This window comes from Acartia tonsa, chromosome 4, assembly GCF_053477335.1.
Source record: "Acartia tonsa isolate MP-2025a chromosome 4, ASM5347733v1, whole genome shotgun sequence".
Classification (NCBI taxonomy): Eukaryota; Metazoa; Arthropoda; class Copepoda; order Calanoida; family Acartiidae; genus Acartia; species Acartia tonsa.
Window position 1 is genome coordinate 24,146,719 of NC_137263.1, and position 25,210 is coordinate 24,171,928.

At 32.7% G+C, this 25,210-nt stretch overlaps 1 protein-coding gene across 1 annotated transcript; it reads right to left on the reverse strand.

The window, feature by feature from the left end:
- Window positions 1-9,045: 9,045 nt before the first annotated feature.
- Window positions 9,046-19,196, reverse strand: LOC145316513 (tubulin alpha-1A chain-like). Its single transcript, XM_080157087.1, has 5 exons — window positions 19,068-19,196; window positions 18,292-18,373; window positions 17,461-17,601; window positions 16,416-16,717; window positions 9,046-9,936 (listed from the first exon to the last, which is right to left on the reverse strand). The coding sequence occupies exons 1-5, from the start codon at window positions 19,068-19,070 to the stop codon at window positions 9,106-9,108; spliced, it is 1,359 nt and encodes a 452-aa protein (XP_080013213.1). The 5' UTR covers window positions 19,071-19,196; the 3' UTR covers window positions 9,046-9,105.
- Between the last annotated feature and the right edge of the window lie 6,014 nt (window positions 19,197-25,210).

Below are 25,210 nucleotides of genomic sequence, written 5' to 3' on the forward strand. Positions count from 1 at the left end.
AGGAAGGTAAAGATATATGTTGGTATCCATTAAGGTAGCTGCCTCACAATTATTGTGACCATAACCTGTAAACATGGATTTCCATCCGCAATGCTCTGTTGCACTTCCTCAACTAAATAATCTTCATCTTTATTTCCATGTTTAGCCTATTTGAAGGAAGGGGGGGTGGGCGGTTATTCTCTATTTTGAATTTTAGTTTTACAAATAAAAAAAATAAAATATAAGAGTTTTTATGGGCGATTTCTATTGAGAGTTTTGAGATTATCGGTTCAGCAGTTAGCGAAATTCTTACATAGAGACAGTCATCTTTTATACGAGGAATATCAGTTTTCAGTAATGGACCAGCTGAAATGCCAGTCATCAAAAAAAATTATTGTTTCAAAAAACAAAATTATATCTAATTATTGGCGGCTGTCTATCTTTTTGAAAACCCATCAGAAAGAAGATTGGCAAATTATGGCGGCTATTGGTAAAACAATTTAGAAACCTATTTTACTCACAAAACTAGTAAAGATGGGGAAAGGATGGATGAGGGCTGATATTTTATATATTTATTTATATAATATTTTTTATATCGAAGGTTGTTGCTCTATAATAGGGATTATAATTTTTTGGATAAAACAATTAACAATTAAAAAATTAAGTCAAAATTAACTTTATTAGCACTATTATTGTTAGCTGCAACCACTTCTAATTGTATGTAAATATATTAGCATTTTATTTGGTTGATTAGGCACTTTCAATACATACACATAACTCTGAATACCATCTTTGATTAGATCTTTCAAAATTGAGCAGGTGTGTTCTAAATAACATTATTATTATACTAGCAGCTTCGCCCCAAACATTTAGGGAATTTGTATTCGAAGAGACAAAAAGTGTCTAGAATAGTTATTTCTCGAATCGTATCGCCGGATATTAGATGTACAATTATAAGATTAAAACTGGTTTTAAAACAATCACAGAACCTATGTCAAGCCTACCTAAAATAGAGAACCCAATGGTTTTAGTAGTTATTGAGATCCCAAGCTTCAGACAATAAAACCTTACTACTTTATATAATAGGATATATATTAGTTTGTCCCAAAAACATGGACATTGGGAAATTCTACAAATGTCGTTGTTCGCTGTTCCTACAAATTTCTAGACTGATCTTATAGGCACAATTCAAATTAGCATTGGTGTATTATTTTGAAAGCGTAGCAAATCTTTAACTATTACAAGAAAGTCTGTTTTATAGATAATTAACCTATTATACAGCATCTTAATATCGCAGTTTATTCAATTGTCCTTAGATAAGAAAATAAAAAAGGAATTTTTCTAAGATTTAAGTTTTTGTGGACAATTGTCTTTGATACAAGTAAGGCTCAGAAAAATGCATCGAGAAATTAACCGCATTCGAGGTCATACTGGAAAATTGTTTGTTTTTTCTTAAACTTTCAATACTGGTTAAAAATAAAAAGTACCATGATTCATGCTTTAAGATGTAACAACGTCCATTATAATCAAGAATGCTGAATTGTTTACCATGGATAAAGGGATAAAACCATGGATGATAAATTGACGTAAGTACACAATTACGACAAACAAATAACCCTTCTGTAGATTATAATTATTTGTTGAAAAATTCAAACTCGAAGTCTATACAATTCAATTAAGATTATTTGAAGTACAGAAAGCTAACGTTGGGTACCAACAGATTTTACAATCTAATATCCCCTCCCACCCTGGTTTATGGCAACATTACATCTTGGAATGAAAGATTACGAAACATTATCCTATATAAGTGTCATATTTCATACTTTGTCAATTTGAGATTTGAATTTGAAGGTCAAGTTTTGATTCCTAGGTTGCAGGATATTACTAATATTCAAACTTTAGTGAAGTAAGTATTATGCAATGCAGAGAGTGAGTGGATACTTGACTGTTGATTACACTGGTACCCAAACTATTATAACCACTTTATCTTATTCGTTAGCTCAGAAACTTCGGATACTCTTTCTGATTTTTGGTTGGTTTATTTCAAAACTGGTAGTGTACATACAATTAAACCTGTAATTTTAATCTAGAGAAGGGGTAATTTTGTTATTATCATCGTGGAAGTAGAATCCCTGGTATTATAAAAAATGTTTTAAAATAATTTCGCACAGTTCAGGATTCGGTAAAAACAAGCAGAAACCATTCAGTGTGTAATTTTTAGTATTTTTGTCAAATACGTTGCAAATGTCAAATTTGCATTGTTTTTAGTTTTAACATTTTTTCCAGTATTGGCTCTTGATTATAAATCAATTAAAGATGAATAAATTTTTGTGACACATTGCATTTATTATCTGTCAGTGTTAAAATAACCTTGAAGAGCTAGAGCTAGATACAAAGCTAATCTAGATATGATGTCAGTATTAGATGAGTTGCAATTCATGATGCAATTCAAATTATTATCATTATATTATTGAAATGTGCATTATTAAGAGCAAAGCTTTTTATATTTGGGGTTTGTCCGTCAGTTCTAATAATATCTCTAAACTCCAATTTTGGCGTGTTGAAACTTTGAAAAAATTACAAAATTTGTATAAAGATTTCTGTAACAATTAATAATGCAAAATAGTCATAATTAACTGGACTTAATCTATTTTTTTCCAGCTAATTTGCATATTGAAATGCTGAATAACATTTATAGAATGAAGGACTTAAAAAATAATTGTCAATCTCCACTTCACTGGTATTATTCTAGGTTTCTCCTTCAAATGGATTCTGTCATCCCTGTTCTACTTTTAATAAAATAAAATATAAATGATGTAAACTATTTCCATCCCCACTATATTCAGGCTTAAATCCTGTTTAAAGAGGCCACTTTATGTAAAGTATTAGAAAAGTTTGGCCTGTTGAAACTTTTATATTGTCCTTAGATGGGGCAAAGTTGGGCACTTGGTAAGTATTATTCTTCCATCCATGTATATTATATATATATATATTTAATATTATACATATATATTTAATACATGTTACACATTTACCAGGGCTCGGCAGCTGTATATTAGCCAACTGTATGCAGTACGGATAAATCGACGCTAAGTAGATGTCCATGACAATGCGTCCGTTCAGTAAAACTTTTAAAGTACCCGTTCGGGTTCAAAAGGCGACTTATGTGCGGCAAACAAAAAAAGTATTTTTGATGCTTAATTAAGGTTAGGTTAAGCACTGAAGAGTCCCACATGGTTAGTGAGTTGGAGCGGGGAGGCGGAAGGTCGGAAGCACGTTTTCTCAAACATATACAGCTAGGTTACTTAACATTAAGTATATTATTCCAATAATCCTAAAAGTAATAAGGGTACTTGTCTGAAACTTAAGATCTCAAAAACTATTGTACCGATTCTCTCTTTTAAGAAATCTTCACATATAATGGTTTTATGCTATTTTTAGAGCCCTCTCTGCTTTGTATACCGAGCACCTAGGGGCGTATCCGCTACTTATTTAAAATTAATTAAATATCACTATCGACCAAAAAAACAGATGTAATTGGTCCATTTTTTAGGTTAGGTTCGATATGGTCTCAGAGAAAATATCACTTAAAAGTCAATGATATGAGAGGGTGGATTGTTGGATTATAACAATAGCAAAATAAGTTATTCGGATCATGGAAAGAAAACGAAGTAGCGGGTTTCATCGTATTTTCATAGTAGCATTTCTCCTATTTTTAGCTCCTGTGGTGGGCTCTTAATTTACCTAACCTAGATAACATAATAAAAGCTACTGTGAAAATACGACAAAACCCACTACTTTGTTTTCTTTCCATGATCCATTTATTCTACCAAAAGCAACTCCTGAAATTACAGATATAAAATTAAATGATGTAAAAACTTGATGTTATTATTGCAGAGTGGGGGGGGGGGGGAGAAATTTGGACATTACTCAGTTAGGGAGTTGAATCCATTTTTATAGAAGCAGAAATATAATCGATGATAATGGTTTGGACCCTCTAAAACTGTAATCTACCTTTCCACTTTCCCCTCTCTTGGTGAAGATATCTTCAACGCCGATACGATTTTTGAAATGTAAGATTCTACTTTCCCTTCTCTTGGTGAAGATATCTTCAACGCCGATACGATTTTTGAAATGTAAGATTCCACTTTCCCCTCTCTTGGTGAATATATCTTCAACGCCGATACGATTTTTGAAATTTAAGATTCCACTTTTGCCTATCTTGGTGAAGATATCTTCAACAAGAGAGACAAAAGTGGAATCTTATATTTTAAAAATCGTATCGGCGTTGAAGATATCTTCACCAAGAGAGGGGAAAGTGGAAGGGTAGATTACAGTTTTAGAGGGTCCAAACCATAATCATAGATTATATTTCTGCTTCTATAAAAATGGATTCAACTCCCTAACTGTTACTGGAACACAAATATTTCAGAAATAAATGTTTTAAAAAACACAAGGATGAATATAATAAATATGAAAGCATAAAAATAGGAAGGGCTTTATTATTACTTGGATTTTACACCAGATTATCATGTAGGTGAAACTTGCAGCGGGCTAAAATAACGATCTCCGCAATGCGCATCCCTTCCCCTTATTACCCCATCACCTCCCATCCCGCTGGTTGAACAACTGACCAATAAATGAAAGGGGAAACAGCAACCCAAATTGACGACAATTTCCCCTGTCATAATATCCACGTATATTCTACCTTCATTGAAATAAGATTAAACTTTATTAAATTTAGGTCAGAAAAATTTAATTACAGAGTATTATTTTTTCAGAGTAGTTCTTGGACAAAACTATTTATGGCTGGACATATACAATTATCAGAGGAATCATCACAAATATCAGAAGCTAGTTTCATACAGCATGCAGCCACTCTTTTAATCTAAAAGTTAGAGATGGATAGATGGACAAAATAATTTATAGAAGATGCTTTTTGAAAGAAACTTCAAGAGTACATTTAATCCCCCACAGCTGAGCGGACAGACAATCATTGTTTTAGAGAAGCTCCGCAACTTATAATACAAAGATATACAATATTTATCTGTTTTATATCTATGAGAAATCATATAAAGATAATCGTATAAGCTGGTAATAAAAAACATTGGAGAAATAATAAAATTCTTATGATTGGTATTTGTGTGTGGGTGTGGGTGTGTGTGAGTGTGTGTGGCTTGTGGGGGCATCAGGGATCTAAAGGGATAAGACAATGAACGTTAAGTTGATACACATCTCTAATGATGATTAACAAAATTATCCCTTATGTAGTTTGGAATTATTGGTTGAAAATTCAGGACACTACTTGACTGTAACCAACCAATCGAAATTCAATAAAAGCACCATACGTTTTTAAGACAATGAATAAGATAATGTATCTTTGGGTAACAGTGTAATTTTCAGTCCATATCCCCTCCCTCCCAAGGGGTAAAACAAAAATTCAGGGATAGGACAATAGGTATAAAATTTAATATCTTGAGAAATTAAGAAGACGTGATTTTACAATGCCGTTTCCTATTTTTTTACAATACCAGACATAGCTAGGACAGATATTTAATGGTTAAATAATGGATGTATTATTACACCAGATTTTCATGTTCTCTTAAAAGTAAAACACGCAGCGGGCTCAAATAACAATTCTACTTCCACCCCCTTTACATCATCCACCTTCTGAATGAAAGAACTTAATATCGTCAGTTCCATGTTAGCAACCTAAATTGACCATATACAGGTATATTCTACATCCATTTATCAAATAAAAGTTTTTTTTATAATAGATTGGTTTCTTAATTATCATAAAAATGTTTATCTTCGGCTATAACTCGGCAAAATTGAATTGTCCGACCCCCTGTATCCCTGATGGGTACATGAAATTGGCCGTGTATTGGAAATCAATCCTCAACACAAGTTTTCTGGGTCCTATATACTCCAGTGGGGAGTTAGAGACGATTTTGATTTACTTGTGCTGTTAATCTGTCTGCTAATTTGTCGGAAGATAAAGATTTCGATGATTACTGAGCCGATTGGTTCTCAATTTTATGGAATTTTCACATAGGTGCCAGAGATGTATATTTTTAAAGTCTTTGGATGTTTTTCTTGACTACAGAGTCCCTAGATGCTATTGGCGCCACTATTTCTGATATATAACGTAGTTAGTTATTTTGTGTCTTCAGCTTAAGATTACGATAACTTCTAAAAATAGGGAAATTTTAACAATTTACCAAAATCATGCTGTTGAGTAGGTCATTGTATTCTTTAGAAATACTATAAGCAGCACCATTAACAGATGAACGAATAAACAGAAATAGTTCATGTTTATTAATCAGAGGATTCTCCACAAGAAATTTTCAAACCATATCTCATATCTGAGAAAATTCTAGTTTTCAATTTCGCTATGGGCGTTCTTAATGTACAGACGAACAAAGTAATTTATAGGGTAGATACTCATTGGTAATATTATTCATAGATTCTAACTTAACCAATAAGTATTATATTAACTGTACAACTAAATAAAGATCCATACAAATACCACACTGATTTATACATACACATTGGTATTACAAATGAGAGTTAGGAACATAGATTCTCAAAATCTATTAAGAAACAGCCAAATTATATTTTTGTTTTTAATTATTATACCAAGGGAGGTAAGGAGCATTAGGAAGTAAATTACACTGGTACTTAAAGTTGGTTGGATATTTTTTTTTTATTTCCCGAAATGATTGTTTCAAATGAGCATTGTCTAAAACTTACAGTCCATAATTATAAATATCACAAGGGGTAAGTTTGTTTATCATCAATTGGGATTTACCTCTATATATCGACTATTGTCTTGTCCCTTGAGATCCCTGATGATACTAATTAAGAATATGACATCCTTTTCATTAGAACAGGTTTGTTTCATTTCAAATAACCGTTTTTTTTTACCTGGTTATTCGTCTGTTCTCCTGGTACAGGTACATTAGATAATAGTACAATAGTTGGGTTGTAAAAGTCTTGTCCAGTGAAGCCTCTAGTGAGCAATATCATCCACAATTACTCCTCCTATAAAAAGTCAAAGAATATTTATGTGTAGCGAAGGATCTTGCTAACCACTGAACTGATAAGGTTCTTAATTACATTTTAGCTTCCTATAGGTCTAGGGAAAGATTGAAAGATAATCGCTAATAAAAAAAGTCTTTTTTTCATTCCTTTTCAAAACTAAAATAAAAATCAACCTTTACCCCCACTTACCCCAGGTAGCCAGAATTTGATTTTGTCATGCATTCATACTTTAATTTGTCATGCATTCATACTTTAAAATGTCGTCATTTTTAGTAAACTTTTTACCATCGTATGTCCTCTCCCATCTCTACCCCCCTTAAGAATTAGTACCTGTGTATATCTAGCCTCTGAAGTTTCCTAGATATTAAGAACATAAGGAGGCATCCTGTTAGTTTTTAAAGTACTAGCGGCTACTCCCCTAGAGACACATGAGATGGGGGGACACCCCAACTTACAATTTTAGTTTTTTTAAAAAGACTTCCTGTTACTTTTATATAAAGATTATATGTTCCAAAGACTAGTGTTTTTGACCAAATATTTGAGAAGATTCCGATAAACCTCTTTATCTGGCTGTTGATTTATACATCTTGTTTCTTACTACTTCTTCTTTCTTCAAATCTTAAGTATACAACATATTTTTACTTGAGAATTTTTAAAAGCGAAGCTTTTCTATAATTAGGGTCGGTCCGTCCGTACGTCCGTAACGGATTGCTTTTTCCGTTAATTTAGGCATGTTAGAATTGTCCTATCGATTTCAAATTTTGGCTGGTGATTCCTTTAGTAGTAGGTACGATATAGAAAGCGTAGCAACTCTGTAATCATTACCAAAATGTCCGTACGTCCATTTTAAACATTTTTTATGTGATCTAATCATCGGATTGATCTGATTTTTGGTATATTGATTCCTGGGACAACAAAGTATAATGTAATAAGCGAAGCAACTCTATTATCAAGTCCTAAAAATTTAAGTATGTCCATAAAAATTATCCTGTATCAAGCAGTTTTTCAACAAATTTACTTACAATTTTGCTTTGACTCTTATCCTATTATATAAAGTAGTAAGTGTTTTTTGTCTGTCCTGAAGGATCTCGCTAACCGCTGAACCAATATTGTTCTCCTTTACAGTGAAGCTTTGTATAGGTACTGGGAAGGTTTTAAACTATTTTTGGGGAGGGTGTCTTCACCAACTCCCCCCCCCCCCCCCAAGAAAAAAAAATATTTTTTATTCTGTTGAGACTCAAATTTATATTGGGATCAGGTCGACTCTTCCCCCTCCTACCTCAAGTGCCCCTAGAGGCTTCTAGGGAAGGGGGCGTAGCCACTAGTAAATTTATATTATGATAATTAAGTTCTAACACTATACAAGTGTTAATGTCCGTTTGTCCTACCGTTTCAGTGCTTCGCTTTTATGGATGTTGTCATCCTTGTTTTTATATGCTTACCATCATCTCTACAAGTATGCTTTTTTGGCCTCACTGACTCGGTATTTCCTTCTCTAGGAAACAGCGTTCAATTTTCTTATCATTTAGATAAAAATTGGATGGTAAATGACTAAATTTACAATTTATTAACCCTTTTATTAGTACCGAGGCTTCTCTATAACTATCTATTTTTGTCCGTCTTAAAGAATAAATGATAATTATTCGACTGCTATTTGATATATACGGCTGAATTATTGTGATTATAAAATTCAGCTTACAAAATGGAAATTTAATCTATTACTCGCATGTTCTGTCTGTCATGCTCAAGGGAAAGTAAAACTTGATACATCAAACAGACACTAGAAATTATTACTTAATGTTAAAATCAAACCATTTATAATTCATATTAATAATATGTAGTTTATTTTATCTTTTGTCTTTTTTTTCTAGCAAATGTTTTTTAAAATAGTAATATTTACCTTATTAAGTTGTTTTCAATTAGAATTTATACTTTAGAAAATATATGATAAATAAAACATGGAATACAGTAAAAAATTAGTAGTACAATGATAAAATTAATATGTAATAAGAAAAACAAATATTTACTTGCAACTGTTTATTTACAGGGAAATCTGTTATGATATTAGCATGGATAAAATTCTTAATATTCCTCTCCACCCTCCTCTCCCTCGCCATCCTCGAGACTGTCAATACCAACCTCTTCATAGTCCTTCTCCAGAGCAGCCAGATCCTCCCTGGCCTCAGAGAACTCTCCCTCCTCCATACCCTCTCCGACATACCAGTGAACAAAGGCTCTCTTGGCGTACATCAGATCAAACTTATGATCAAGCCTGGCCCAGGCCTCGGCGATGGCGGTGGTGTTGGACAACATACAGACACACCTGGGCACCTTGGCAAGATCACCACCTGGCACCACAGTGGGAGGCTGGTAATTGATACCAACCTTGAAACCAGTTGGACACCAGTCAACAAACTGGATGGTCCTCTTGGTCTTGATGGTGGCGATGGCAGCGTTCACATCCTTGGGGACAACATCTCCTCTGTAGAGCATGCAGCAGGCCATGTACTTGCCATGACGAGGGTCACACTTCACCATCTGATTGGCTGGCTCAAAGCAAGCGTTGGTGATCTCACCAACAGTAAGTTGCTCGTGGTAAGCTTTCTCAGCGCTGATTACGGGAGCGTACACAGCAAGAGGGAAGTGAATCCTGGGGTAGGGCACCAAATTGGTCTGGAACTCGGTCAAGTCAACGTTCAGGGCACCGTCGAACCTTAGGGAGGCAGTGATGGAGGACACAATCTGGCCAATCAACCTGTTCAAGTTGGTGTAAGTTGGCCTCTCAATATCGAGGTTCCTACGGCAGATGTCGTAAATAGCCTCGTTGTCAACCATGAAAGCGCAGTCCGAGTGCTCAAGGGTGGTGTGGGTTGTCAAGATGGAGTTGTATGGCTCAACCACAGCTGTTGCTACCTATAATAATTATATCATTAAATTGTGTAAAATATCAATTTCACCAATTCATACAAAAAAAAGGAGCGCGTGAGTTACAATGAAAAGGTCATAAAAAGGTTTATCAAATTACTGATGATGACATCCAAAATACTAAGGACGGAGTTAGGTAGGTAAATCAGTAATCTAATCTTAATTGATGTTAGATTTAGCTTTAAATGTCATGACATGTACATCATCCAATGACATAATAACATTGACTTCAACATTGACTTCAACATAATCAACAATGTAAAAGAATTACAGAAGAAAATGTATAAAATGTATGCACATATTGAAAACTTATGTTTGATGCATATAAATTGAATTTGTATGTAAAGATTTGTCAAGAATGTAAAGAAATTGTGAATGCAGATATTTTTATTTCATGTTCACAGCTAGTTAACTCTATCAAGTCGGGCTTGTTACTGCAAAATATAAAATTTTTCCTTTATTTAAATTTTTAAAATTTTATTATAGATATTTATCCACAGACACATGAAGTTTACTATTGTCACTTTTTACAAACAGTATTGTATTTAAACAATTTTGCAACATATTTATATACAATACTTTCGGACATACAAATTAATATTATTTACATATTATGTTCTGACACTCTTTAAGTGTTAATGTTCGTTTTTCCTACCACTTTTTTTAAATGTTGTCATTCTTGTTATATATCACAACATCACAAGGATAACCACATTAGAATCAATTTATTTATTTTGAAAAGTTCTTTTTGCTTCAGCCAGTTAAGTTTCATTTCTACAAATTTTTTTAAAAAAGTCCCCTCCCCCCTCGATTATTGTGACCTAACAAATAAGTTTAACATTTGTATGCAAGAAAAAGTGTGCTAATGTGGTGACACACACACTCACACACAACTCCGGATATTTCATTTTGATTCCATGTTTGATTGTGTCAATATTAATATCCCCAAGAATATTAAAGCCACCCAAGCATTCAATTCAACGCAAACTGCCGCAGTAAAAAATGCCAGAGCTGTGGATCAAGATATACCAAAAACATTATCTAAAAAAATTTTTCTTTCAAACGAAACAAAAAAAATAACAAATTAGTTTCAAAATAGATATAGAAATTTCAATATTCTTTGAAAGCATTAATTTTCTCAATAAGAAATCAAAAGTATCTGTAGTACTTGGTCAGAAGGTCATTAAAAGAAAGCTAATGATTTTTTCCTTAAAAACTCTCACCTTTCTGGATCCACAATTCTAAAGAGAAAATACCGCATTTGTAAGGTTCTATTATTTAGCTTAAAATGATAATAATTTCTTATGAGAAATATGTCTTAAACTTTAGTAAATGTCTAGACAGGTTTAGGAAACAAAACAATGTATTTTGAAAATAAAAAGATATGAAGACACATGAAGAACATATGATATGTAAAAGTATTTTTCTTAAACTATGTGTATTAGAATTCTTAAATTTTTTCACATTTACCATATTCACGCAACCCCAAGTTTGTACAAAAATGAAAATTACAAAAAGAAAATAGTTTTAGAAACCTTTTTTGAAAATTATTGAATATATGAACGTAGAATAGTTATTTCTCGCGTCGTATTATGAACAGTTTTCAGCGGATATAAAATGTACAATTATCAGATTTAAACCAGTTTTTTTTATAATACGATGCTAGACATCATTTTTCAGTATGGCTGAGAATCGGTTCTAATCCACCGGATATTAATCGGTCTCGAAGTGATACAGGAAAATCAATTAAATCTTTAAATCATTGAATGAAAAATACATAGTAAATATGAGTTAAAAAAATAAGTTAATTCATCCGTAGTAGATGAGGGAAAAGATCACTTAAAGAGATGCTTTACAACTAAATATGAATGTGTTTAAAAGAAAATAATGGTTATAACTGCACTGTAGTGTATCAAGCCAGGGTGGAAATGGACAATGACGGGAAAATTTCCATACAACCCCATCGTTCCCTCTTTCCCTCTTTCCCTGGGCATGTTAGTGTGGTACCATAAAAGAAAAGTAAATGGTTGAACTATGCAAATATTACAGATAATAAATCTTGTACCCAATATCGGAACCCTTTCCCCCACTAGGATAATTCCCCCATATCACCATGTGTAACAACTCCCCTACCTCCACCCTTGATTTTTTATTTCAAAAATGGTATTCTAACACACGGATCTTTAGATATAAGATAATAAATTGATGTAAACCCCAATTATGATAAACATAATTAGCCTTCTATAGATTCAAATTATGAAGGGAAAAGTTTGGACCCTTCAATTTTGTGTTACCCAATCAAGATTCAATAACGCCACCAAAGATTTTTAACCAACAAATGAGAAATTTTTTTATAAATTTTGAAGATGCAGTAAAATTTAAAGTCCAATATTCAATGTCTCCAGGGCCGTTTTAAACATTTAAGTAGGATTTAATAATTTAATACAACCCTGCAGGGTTATGGAACCATATGAGGTTTTTATCATTTGACACAGTTTTTAAACAATTCAAGTTATTGGGGAAAAAGGGGGGTTTTAGATGGTCCACAGTTGGTGATTCTTTCCCTAACTCTTGGTTGCTGTATTTGTGTTTGTGTGTATGGAATAAATGGAACTTTAAACAGGCCAAAAAAGGGGTTCTAAATCTTAGTTTTCTGTGGTAATATGCTTATAATGAACAAATTATTAGCTGGTTCTTCATTTAATAAAAGAAATATAACTCTTTTAAAGACGACCATATCCTACAGATTACGAAAAACCTACAATTTAATTGTATGCTTTTATCTACAAATATTAACTGTTCATGGCAATTTGTTGCGACTGTTTATATTTTTTACGTCTTGTGCATGACAAAGAAGCAGTAAATAATATATATCTAATAACTCTAAAGAATGAAATACAATAAGTACAGATTTATAAAAAAAAATTTACTTATTCCTTGTTTGTGTGTGTTAATGTATCGGTTAAAGCTACATGAATGCACATATATTTAGAGAATGTTTAAAAGTGAAATAAAAATGCAGTAGCAAGAAATGTTTGTGTAACCTGTAAGATCTCAATACGGCTGCCTAGATTGTAGAACTTTTCGATGTTTCAACCCCTAGAAAACTTTGAACCAATCCCCCCCCCCCCCTAAACAAAAGTGTGCCTTAATAAGAGCAGGAAGGTAGGAACTGTAAATCAAATCACGTTGGCACCAAAACTTTTATAACATCGTTATCGTTGCCAAAAACCTTGGGCACTTTATTGAATTGTGATTGGTTGGTTCTAAACTAGTAGTGTTCAAACGTTTCAACCGACAATGATAATCTACAAGGGGGGTTATTTTATACATTCTCATTGTGTGTGTACATCGATTTATCGTCAATTAACTGTCTTATCTATTTTGATCCCTGAATACTTAAAGTAAATTCTTTTATAGGCTGGGGACTCGGACAATTTAGTAAGAAATTAGGTAATTACCTACATAAAACTTTACTTTTCTAATAAAAGTTAAAGTAAAGCAATGTAAATATAAATATTCCCCCCACAGTTTTATGTAGAACATTCCCTGTTAACTTTGGTGCTGTCATTATATCAACATAGTGGCGACGTCAGTATCAAAATAATGTAGATAGAATATAAAAAGCCTTTAATGCCAAGTATTATGAACAAAATATCTATCTTTAGCTCTTGTAACAACCAGAGATCTTAAGAGGTAAGACAATAAACGATAAATTGATATACAAACTCAATAATGATAAACATAATTATCCAATATGTAGAGAAGAATAATTGGTTGAAAAGTTTAGACACTACTAGTTTGAAACCAAATTTTATAAAAGACTTTTTGTACCAGTACAATATAATTATACATTCCAATGTGTCTCCCTCGACCAATTTAATTAAATGCATTGGAGTCGACATAAACATTTTAATTTGCATTCAACACAAATCTTCCAAGTTTAATAGAGTTTTCTTACAGGGTTGAGTTACTTAATATACATCCGGACTCCACCCCCCCCCCCTCCTCCCCCCTACCAAGCGTAACCACTCCCCCCGCACTAACCATAGAACTTAATGAAACTATTCTTTTTACGAAGCATAATAATAATGCCATGTTACAACTTACAAGAGATTGCTCACTCATCTACAAATATTTAGGGATAAGCACTCTTAGATTTCATACTGAAATACCCAGAGATCTAAAGGGATAAGATAATTGCCGATAAATTGATGTACATCCCCAAAGATAACACCAAATTATCCCTTCTGTACAAAACGTTTCGACATTCAAATTAAGAAACCAACCAATCAAAATTCACTACTTCATAGCAAATACCAATTTTACAATTTAGTAGGTTAAAGGACGGTTTATTAATATTTTCACTGATTCTTAACCCCTTTTATTCAAAACCAAACCTTTTTTTTAAAGTGTAATTTTTATTTTATACTTATCATTTCTTTAGAATTTACAGACAACAAACCAATTTATTCATGAATTTTTGCCTGCCTTAAATGAGTTGATCCTGCTAAGGCTAAGGTTTGTCATAATTGAACATCAATTTATCATCAATTGTCTTATCCTTATAGATCCCAAATTCTTATTGTGTATAATAATTATATTATATTGGTTTAGTTACACTCGTACATAATAATAACTTGAGTGCATGATAATCAGATAATTATAATTGACCTCCTCTTACATTTATATACACATTAATACACAGAATAAATAACACACTTACATCTGACAATCTTTCAAAAAAAAACAAGGATGATAACATTTATTAGTTCTTTTAATTACATCATCTAATCCAAATTTTTATTTTATTCTGTATCGCAAAATGGTTTTTTATACAAGAAGATTTTTGTAAACGCATTTCCATTTTAAGATATAGTTATAGAGATGCTATCCTTATAACATTGTACCCAAATGTCATAAGAATCAATAACTCTATAAAATAAAAGATGATAGTCTAAATTAACAAGAAATTATCTCAGTGAAAAGTATAAAATAAACGTTTTTAAAATAATAAATTCTTTAAACATTAGAGTAAAACACAAAAGGGAAAAGGGGTTAAATAACTGTATCTCCACATTGCAGTGTCATTGTGCCAACTCTCAATTGAGTCATTGAAAATCAACCAATAGTGTCGTTTATATTAACACAGCCAAGTAGCAGAAAACCATTAGGTAGCAGACGAAAAAAGTCATTGAAAAAGGGAGGGAGGTAGTTATCTGTATATATATATCTATACTATAGATCTATTCCTTAAACACAATTATTTAAAAGTTGTGTTATTTCTAAAGAAAGCAAGAATTCGATTTTTTGTTTTTTTAGTTACTCTAAACTAAAGCAATTTTTTCATCGATCAAAACAATATTTTCAAAACACCTTTTCTTGAATAAAACAATTTTCCCAATATTTGTATATTAAAGTGTTTACTGTAAGTTTAGAATAATAAACAAGAAAATGAAAAATTTAAATTTAAAGAATATGTAAAGAAATGAAAAGTCAATAGAATTAGCATATTTGAGACTTTGTATGCTATTCCCACAAAAATGTGATTTGAATAAACAACTATTATGGCAACAATTATGCTAAGCAAACAACAAAATAATATAACTAAAGCCTTGGATCATGTAAAGAAGACAAAGTTTTACCGAGGCATCTTTGAATGCTTTACAAATAACTCGACATAAACTAGGGTCTATCTCTGAAATTTCAAGTACTTTGTAAGTGTACTTTGCAAGAGAAAACGTCTGAAAATTTAACTTTAAACAAACAAAGTACAAATATCAGAGACACTATGTCGTGTCGAGCTATTTGTAAAGCATACCAAGACGCTTCTATGGAAACCTTAAAAACGATTCCAGCTCATACATATTTGAGTTCAAACTTTACGAAGGATATGTCAGTCCTTTTTTGGAAAAAGTTTGTCTTCTTTACATGACCAAAAGCCTCCCCCATAATTAATAAATTTTATCAAGGATCTAAAGGGTTAGGTAATGAACTATAAAATGATTTACATCCCCTATGATGACAAACAAATCTAACTCTTCTGTTAATTAAAATCATTATTTGAACATTATTTTGACAATGCTGGTTTAAACAGACTAATCAAGATTTAATAAAAGAAAACCAAAAATTTTAAAGCAACGAATCAGAGAACGTGTTTTTAAAACTTGGAAAAATAGTATAATCTACAGTCCAATGTATCTTCCTCCAAACAATTTTATATTTTTATGTTTATTTCGAGAAAAAAACAAAATTCTACTTTATGTATGCTGGTGTGTATGATATAAAAGGAGGAAGGTGTTTTATTTAATAAAGTAGAGAGACAATATGTATTATTTCTTTCTTGATTTTTAAATTTATCTTATATATGTAATAATTTTGGTATAATTATATCATGTGAAATATTATTTTGATTTTGGGTAAACTAAACGGCAAAATAGTTCATCTTTAGTGGATATTTGTCATACCTGTGGGGCGGGATAGATGGAAAACTCCAGCTTTGACTTCTTTCCATAGTCAACAGACAGACGCTCCATCAGCAGGGAGGTGAACCCAGATCCAGTGCCGCCGCCGAATGAGTGGAAGATAAGGAATCCCTGGAGACCTGTGCACATGTCGGCCAGCTTGCGGACACGGTCCAGCACCAGGTCAACAATCTCCTTGCCGATAGTGTAGTGGCCTCTCGCGTAGTTGTTGGCCGCGTCCTCCTTGCCGGTGATCAGCTGCTCGGGGTGGAACAACTGGCGATAGGTTCCAGTCCTAACCTCATCTACAAAATTATTATAACATATTCAAAATATAAAAGCTAATAAATATATCAAACGGGCAGTCATTTTCTGGATAAATTCAATGCGAAAGGTTTCGTGAATAATCTTAAATTTTTTTCTTCAGTTCTCTATGATCTTTAGTAGTTCTGTTAGCTTGCCAATTAAATGTTACATAAGTCCAAAGAACATATCTATAGTATAGATGTATATACAGACAACTACCTCCCTTCCTTTTTCAATTACATTTTTCGTCTGCTTCCAAATTATTTTCTGCTACTTGGCTGTGCGACACAATTGGTTGATTTTCAATGACCCAATAGAAAGGTTGCACAAGGTTAGCGATGGGGAGATACAGTTATTTAACCCTTTCTCCCACTAGTGTTTTACTCAAATGTCCAAAGACCTCTCTCCCCACTTTCAATAAAAAAGAAAATTAATAGTTATTTCTCTCATCGTATTATAAACGGCTTTCCGCGGATATAGAATGTACAAATATAAGAATAAAACTAGTTTTTTTAGCCCCGAGGTGCCAAAGGCACTGGCTAAAAAAACTGGTTTTAATCTTATGATTGTACATTTTCATACTCGTAGAAAGCTGGATATAATACGATGCTAGACATAGTTTTTTCGTATGGATGAGAACCGGTTCCTATCCACCGGATTCGAATGAATACGAGAAAACAAATTACCAATTTATATCTGATTTATACATATTACAGCTCAAAAGCTCAAAATGAATGCTCACCTACAACAGTTGGTTCCAAGTCCACAAAGACAGCCCTCGGGACATGCTTGCCAGCTCCGGTCTCGGAGAAGAAGGTGTTGAAGGAATCATCACCAGCTCCGATGGTCTTGTCGGAGGGCATCTGACCGTCAGGCTGGATTCCTACACAAGCAAGTATTTATATGTCAAAAGATAGGAGAGAAATAGTTATTTCTCCCATTGTATTATGAACAGCTTTCCGCGGATATAAAATGTACAATTACAAGATTAAAACCAGTTTTTTAGCCCCGAGATGCTTAGAATCGTAGATCGTAGAAAACTGGATGTAATACGATGTTAGACATAATTTTTCAGTATGGATGAGAACCGGTTCTAATCCCCCGGATTTTAATCGGCTTAGAAGCGATACGGGAAAATCAAGTTGGGGTCTGACTTTGATAATCCATTTCTATTCAGAATCTACTGTCCCTCTAAAGTAGGTTGATATACTAAAAGAACATTTAAAATTGTACTGATTGAATTGGACCTGTAGACTTATAGAGTACTGTACTTTTGTCAACAGCTTATCATAATAAAGGTAAAGGTCAGACGGAAATTTGAATATTGCTAGTTTGCTCAATTTTACGAACTAAAATATCATTAGATATTCAACATATTGACTGTTTTTATAATTAGTTTGCTTGGCGAATAATCAGGGCACGGCAGCTGCGCGTCAGCTGCCTGTAAGCCTCAGGAAAATTAATCTTTTATATTTTTAAATCTGCTGGAAGTCTAAACCTGACCCAAATATGGGAAACCCTTAAATTTGAGGCTAAAAAGCTTAATAGTAAGCGTAGCAGATATATGACTTACCATGTTCCAGACAGTAAAGTTCCCAACAGGCGTTACCAATCTGGCAACCAGCCTGGCCAATATGGATAGAGATACACTCACGCTAAAATAAAGAATATAATAATAAATCTGGCAACCAGCCTGGCCAATATGGATAGAGATACACTCACGCTAAAATAAAGAATATAATAATAAATCTGGCAACCAGCCTGGCCAATATGGATAGAAAAACACTTACGCTAAAATAAAGAATATGATAATTAATCTGGTATCAGTCTGACAAGTAGGTGTCTATAGTGCCCTAGGAAAATGGGGATAGATATCACTGCTTTTGGCCTATCTATTCTATTGACGTCAGGAAATACCATATACCCCATCTCTTTTTAGAAGGTTTCTTTCCCACTTCCCTTTCTCATTCCCTCTAAAATGACGTCAATAGAATAGGTAGGCCAAAAGCGGTAAAATCTTTCCCCATTTTATTAGGGCACTAAACACAGTCTGACAATTACTTATTATAGTTTAAAAATTGAACACAAATTAATGCAAATATTTTGGACCGGCGCGGTATACATCTTAACACACAAACACACAGACTGAGAGATAGACTTGCAGCAATTCCCAATTCTGATACTTTTGTCAATTAATAAATATTTGTCATTCAATAAAAATTTTCTATGTTATTTCTGTAATAGAGTTTAATTTTCTTTTTACTTGACAAACATTTATATTTATTGATAATTGCCAAGATTTTATCAATAGATCATTATATTTTTAAAAATACAATTTAAAACTCGTACCATGATGTATGTATGTGTAAGTAGACAGGTTACTGTGGTGCACACTAGGACTCACCCTGAAACCGAATGATCAAAGGACCTTCAAATCAAAAAAAGTTATAACTTATCCCACCTCTAACCAATTCCCCCGCCCCCACACCCCTCTCCTTTAGCTGTGGGCAGGCATAGCCTCGCGTGGCCCTCAAGTTATAAGTTATTATTAAATAAGAATTCAATGGCATTGCTTGGGTTGTGGTGAAGGAGGACACGTCACGTGACTCACTTGTGGACGAGGGATTTTCATTTCGAGTACAATCCTTAAAAACTATGAAAGAAAAATATTTGGTATAAAATTGTGATAAAAAATAACTAGTAATTATAATTGAATTTAATCCTTCTTTTTAGCTCAAAATACTGTTTACAAAAGGAAATGACATACTTTTAAGAATTGAACTATTTAAAGAAATGAATGTTATTTAATCACGTGATCAACTACTGGCCTTATTTCTCAGTTATTGACCAAACTTTGTTAGAAGGGTAGAGAGAGAGGCCGGTCTTGTGCTTCTTTTCTTTAGAACCAACTGTTGGGCTCAGGCAGGGCGTACACAGGATTATCAATTAGGTCTGCTAATTCGTCATCAGAACTTTCCAAATTAAACCATGCAGAGGATATTGTTTAAAAAATTACTATAATTCTAAGTATTGTTTTTTTTATTGTTGTGATTTGACAACTAATATGCAGAAAAACGAATAATTTTTCTCAATGCAGTGGTGAAATAATGTTCTTGTTTTGAAAAGTTTAAGTACTCGTGTGGTATATTTAATATTATCTCAATCGTGGTAAAGATTAAATTTGATTTGTAATGAAATCATCTCATTGTACAACGTTAAGAATTACCATTAAAATAACAGCACGATGCCTCTTCAAATAATCTGAGAAAATTTTATGCTGTATTCTAAAAAAATTGATTGCGTTCATTGTATAATGAATACTTTTTATGTAACATCTAAGTTAATTTTAGTTTAATGCATAAAAGAGAATATCCATGAATTTTAAAATATAAAATTCTCTGTAGGCTATGGTGCTCCATAAAGTATTCAACTTATGCAAAGTTCCCTTGCCAATTCCACTGAAATGTTTTCATAAACATTTCAGTTATTCCAGTGTAGAAATTATGTGGATTTTTATCCAATAAAGCAGATATTCCTATTACATTATGAAAAGGATGATTTTTGTTTACAATATAGAGGTTTTTAAGATTTAACTATTCTTCCGATTTTTGCTCTTCAATAAAGGCCCGAGATCACATTTGGTAAAAGGAACTTAGAAATATCAAAGGTATTTGCCACTGGTGCTACCTTTTCCTCTCTGGGCCGGAATTCTCCTTCAATTTATTTGAAAATAGAGAATAGACAGTGCGTCTTCTGCCTGTAATGAGATGCGACACTCTAACGCCCACTATAGGATCTAAGGTAAAGTAACATCCAAAAGACAACCAACCGTTTGATTACACGACCTTCGTCTAACAGTCTTTACTGTGCAAATTAATGAAATGCGCCTTCATGGGCCAAGGCATTCTCCCTACTTTCACTATAAGTGTCATGTGTCAGACACAACAGTAAAAGGTTCCATTTTCAACGTCTATTGTATGACGCGGTGTAGATAAGACTCGAACCCGACACCTCTCCGACAGCAACCATGCAAGCTAATGCCGCGGGTTGACACTTGAGAACATAGAAATGCACTCATATGCCCAGCCATAGTTTACTTCTAATAAATTTGTATTACAGAATATTTGGGTTAGGTAGCAATTGTTTTGGGAAAACTTTTTAAAAACAAAATTTTGCGACAATTATTTTGGCCATTTGGTTTATTGGAAATTTCACAATGGTGTTTTTACAAACTAATTAAATATTTTTAAATATAGATGTATTACAGTAAACTTTTTATTTAGCAGGTAATGGTATTTTAATTTTTATTATGTGAATATAATAATTTCAAATCAGAATTTAACAAGGATAACAACATCCATAAGTAGCGAAGCACAAAATTTCGTGGATGGGACTGACGGTCATTGTTGTTTTCTTTAAACGACGGGAAATTTAATTTTGATATCTTTAACTGAAAAATTTTGAAAATCGATTAATAAACACCAAAGATATGGGGGAAAATGTAGAAAATATAAAAATAGCCAAAAACCTGCAAAAAGGCAGTCTGACCGTCATTGTTGATTTCTTCAAATGACCGGAAATTTAATTTGATATCTTTAACTGAAAAAATTTTGAAAATCGGTCCATAAACACCATAAATTGATATGGGGGAAAATGTAAAAAATATAAAAATAGCCAAAAACCTGCAAAAATGGGAAATTTGATTTTGATATCTTTAACTGAAAAAAAGTTTTAAAATACGACCATAAACACCAAAGATATGGGGGAAAATGTAAAAAATATAAAAATAGCCAAAAACCTGCAAAAAGGCAGTCTGACCGTCATTGTTGGTTCTTCAAACGACGGAAAATTTAATTTTGATATATCTAACTGAAAAAAATTTGAAAATCGGACCACAAACACCAAAGATATGAGAAAAAATGTGGAAAATAAAAAATAGCCTAAAACCTGCTAAAAAGCCGTCCGACCGCCATTGACGTTTTATAGTTAATTGTGCTCCTTAATGATGGGAATGTTGTCAAAAAAATTCAGCTTTTTATCTTTTATAGGAGCTGAGTAAATCCTACTTCCCCCATAGCGTTACGGACTGACGGACAAAGTGAATTATAGAGTAGCTACGCTACTAAAAAGGAATAATGCAAGAGTTTAAAGGTAGTTGTAACCAATACCAAAGTATTGAAATCTAGGTGTCTGATCTAGATTATAGACAATCGTAAGCGTAAAAGAAGGGGTCACCGCAATTTACGGACATGTAAAAAATCTTTCATCCATTTATCCGCTAAAATATATTTTCTTTTTGAGTATGCTGATAACAATAAAGAAGAATAACTGGCGAAAGTTTTGCAAGCAAATTAAAAAAAATACACAACAGGTGAACTAACCGTTTAATCACACGAACTTTGTCTGTAAGTGAGAGCTCCAATACTAATATAAATTAATTATTTATTAAAGTTTTTATGACTACATTTTATTTAAATTACTTTTATTAATACTTTTCAATTATTTTTATTGAAAATATCCACACTTGTTACTAATTCCAAATATGCCTAGTGTCCAGACAATTTTGTTATTGTTGTAATCCCTTCAGGTTCTTTTATACCACAATAACAATCTAATATTTTGCAAGCAAATTTGCAATACCAAGAAATAAATGTCTCTTTTTTTCTCCCTTTTTGGATATCGTAAGAATTTTTTACTACTGCTTTATTAAATTTAATTTAGCATTTTAAAAAAATAATTAAATAATTTTTTAAGGAATATTCAATTTGAAGAAAAACTATTTGTCCATTAAAAATAGTCATGAATGTTATTTCAACGTTGGTAAAAAGCTGGCCCAGTCAAGATATATTATTTTTGGTAAAACAGTTTTCTTTTAATTAAATATTATCATCCAATCCTATGACAAAGGCGTATTTTTATTACTAATTAAAAATTTTTTAAAAATAAAATGTAAGATCTTATGAAACATTTATGTTTAATGTGTATAGTAATAAAATGTTATTGTATATAATTTATAATATTCATACCCGTATAAATTATTACCAGCGCTGATACTCTTAATACTAGGGTATTTCCGTAAACACTTAGGTGAAAGTTACAAGGCAATCCTGCCGCGGCCTACAGTCTATATTTAGTCGTTAAACACTACGCAATAATGGATATATGATATACGTGGATATATTGCCAGTAGAAAATTAGTCATCAATTTAGATTGTTAACCTCATATATTTGTTAGTTCGTTCCTCCAGTAGGAGGGGAATGGATGGAGTAAAGGAGGTGTATGGGGTTGGGGAGTACCGTTATTTCAGCCAGTACGAGGATCACTTTATCAGAGTACATCCAGATAATAATATATCGATTTAAGCAATAAACCACCCCTGTTAAATCCAGGATCATAGTATAGAATAGATTTACAGTAACTAAGCACAGGGGCTCTGATAGGAAATTGACAACATATTCATATGTGCTGTACTAAATCAATCATTACTTGGACTAATTTAACCAAATTAGTTTTTTTTAGGTTTTTGATAATTCATACAACCCCCTTAAGTTATTCATTACAACAGAATACAATTTTAAAATTTATTTACTGTGTAAATATGCATAAATATGACGTTTTTACTGACAATTAGGTTGATTTTTAGTCAAAGCATATTTCTTGAGAAGTCACTTATTGATTTTAAGAAATAATAAACCCCTTTGAGTGGGGGAGGGGGGGGGGGCGTTGAGTATCAAAATAAGAAACTAATGTAAATTTCTTTTCTATTGTGGGTTTTAATGATTCATATAGCAGCAAAACTGTTCTTAGGCAGTACCCATTTATCTGTCTGTCCCTCTGTCTGTCTGTCCTTTTGTCTGTCTGTCCCACCACTTGTCTGTCTATCTGTCTAACTGCCTCTCTTTTGGATTTCAATGAATCATCTAGCATAGCCTAATTGTAATTTATTAATGCCTCAAAGACTGTCTGTTACTATTTACCTGTCCTTCTGTCTGTCTGTTTGTCCGTTTGTCTGTCCGTCTGTCTGTCTATCCCTCCGTCTGTCTGATTATTCACAGGTTCTCTATTGGATTTTATCTAATTAATTGTCTATTATAGTCAAACTTTGATAATTTTTCTTGCCTGTCTGTCTGTCTATCTGCTGAGTTTCTACCCTTGGTCTAACAGAATGATTCACTTAATTTATAAAAAATTAGATTTAACTAATGATAAGGTGGTATCTTGTACCAAGAGATACAACTAAATTTTTTGACACCCCACTTATGACTTTTAACAGCCCCCTTTAACTAAAATCAAGGGTGATTTTATTAAGATTTTACCAAAACTACTTTTCATAAGAGATTTATTACATTTTAAAATTTTTTTATAAAAAGAGGATTGGGATATTTATCCCTCCCAACATTAACTTTGAGCACTATTGTAAAATATATTAAAAGTTATAAACATATATCTATCAATATCATTAAAGGAATTAACTCAAGTTTAAGGGGGGGGGGGGGGGTTAATGCAACCATCTCGTAATCAATGAGCAAATTGCACTTAGAATTCGAATTTCATTACAAAACTTGGCATGAAAAATCCTTGGTATATCTATTTTCCCAAAATGAAACAAAAATTTGGAAAATTGACAGCTGGCAGCTTAGTCGTTTAGCAGTTTTTGGGCTATATTCAGGGCAAAACTATCATTTATTACATAGGAATCAACTTTTTGAAACATATTTTTGCTTTAAATATCCATTTTTAAAATTTCTTGTACCAGCTGCTAAATGGCTAGAACTGGCTGAAAATGTCCGGGAGTGGCTAAGAGTATGAAGAGTAGATAGGGCTTGTGACATGTCTAGTGGTAGGTTTTTATTGGTACTGAGCTCAAAAATACTACTATAAACAGTGGAGGTCCATCCATTTGGCAGCTGGGGCTGTTACACAGACTGTTAAAAACCTACCAAGAGACATGTCACAAGCCCTATCTACTCATTCTACTCTTGGCCTCTCCCAGCTGAGCTGCGGCCGTTAGCAAGCTGCCATATGGTATTTGTGGTATTTTTTGTGGTATTTTTGAGCTCAGCACCCATAAAAACCTACCCTTAGACACATCAAAAGCCCTATCTACTCATCATACTCTTGGCCACTCCCAGCTGTTTTCAGTCAGTTCTAGCTGGTAAGTGGGTGGTACTGAAAATTAAAATATGGTTATTGGTATAATTTAACATACATAAAAGCAAAAGTATGTTTTTGAAAAAACCTACCCTAGACATGTCACATCTTACAAAGTCAAAATGGCATACATATATAATACAATATTTGAGGTCATAATTTACTATAAATATTAACACTATCTGTGTAAAAACTTTGAGGGAAACCCCAAATAAAATTAATGGTCTTCTTATCAATAAAGGGGGGGGGGGGGGTTGTCATTTTTTTGCTTAAATCAACCACATTTTTGCTGGGGGCAAAACTTTTATCAAAATTTTTCCAGGGCGGGATGATTTAATCT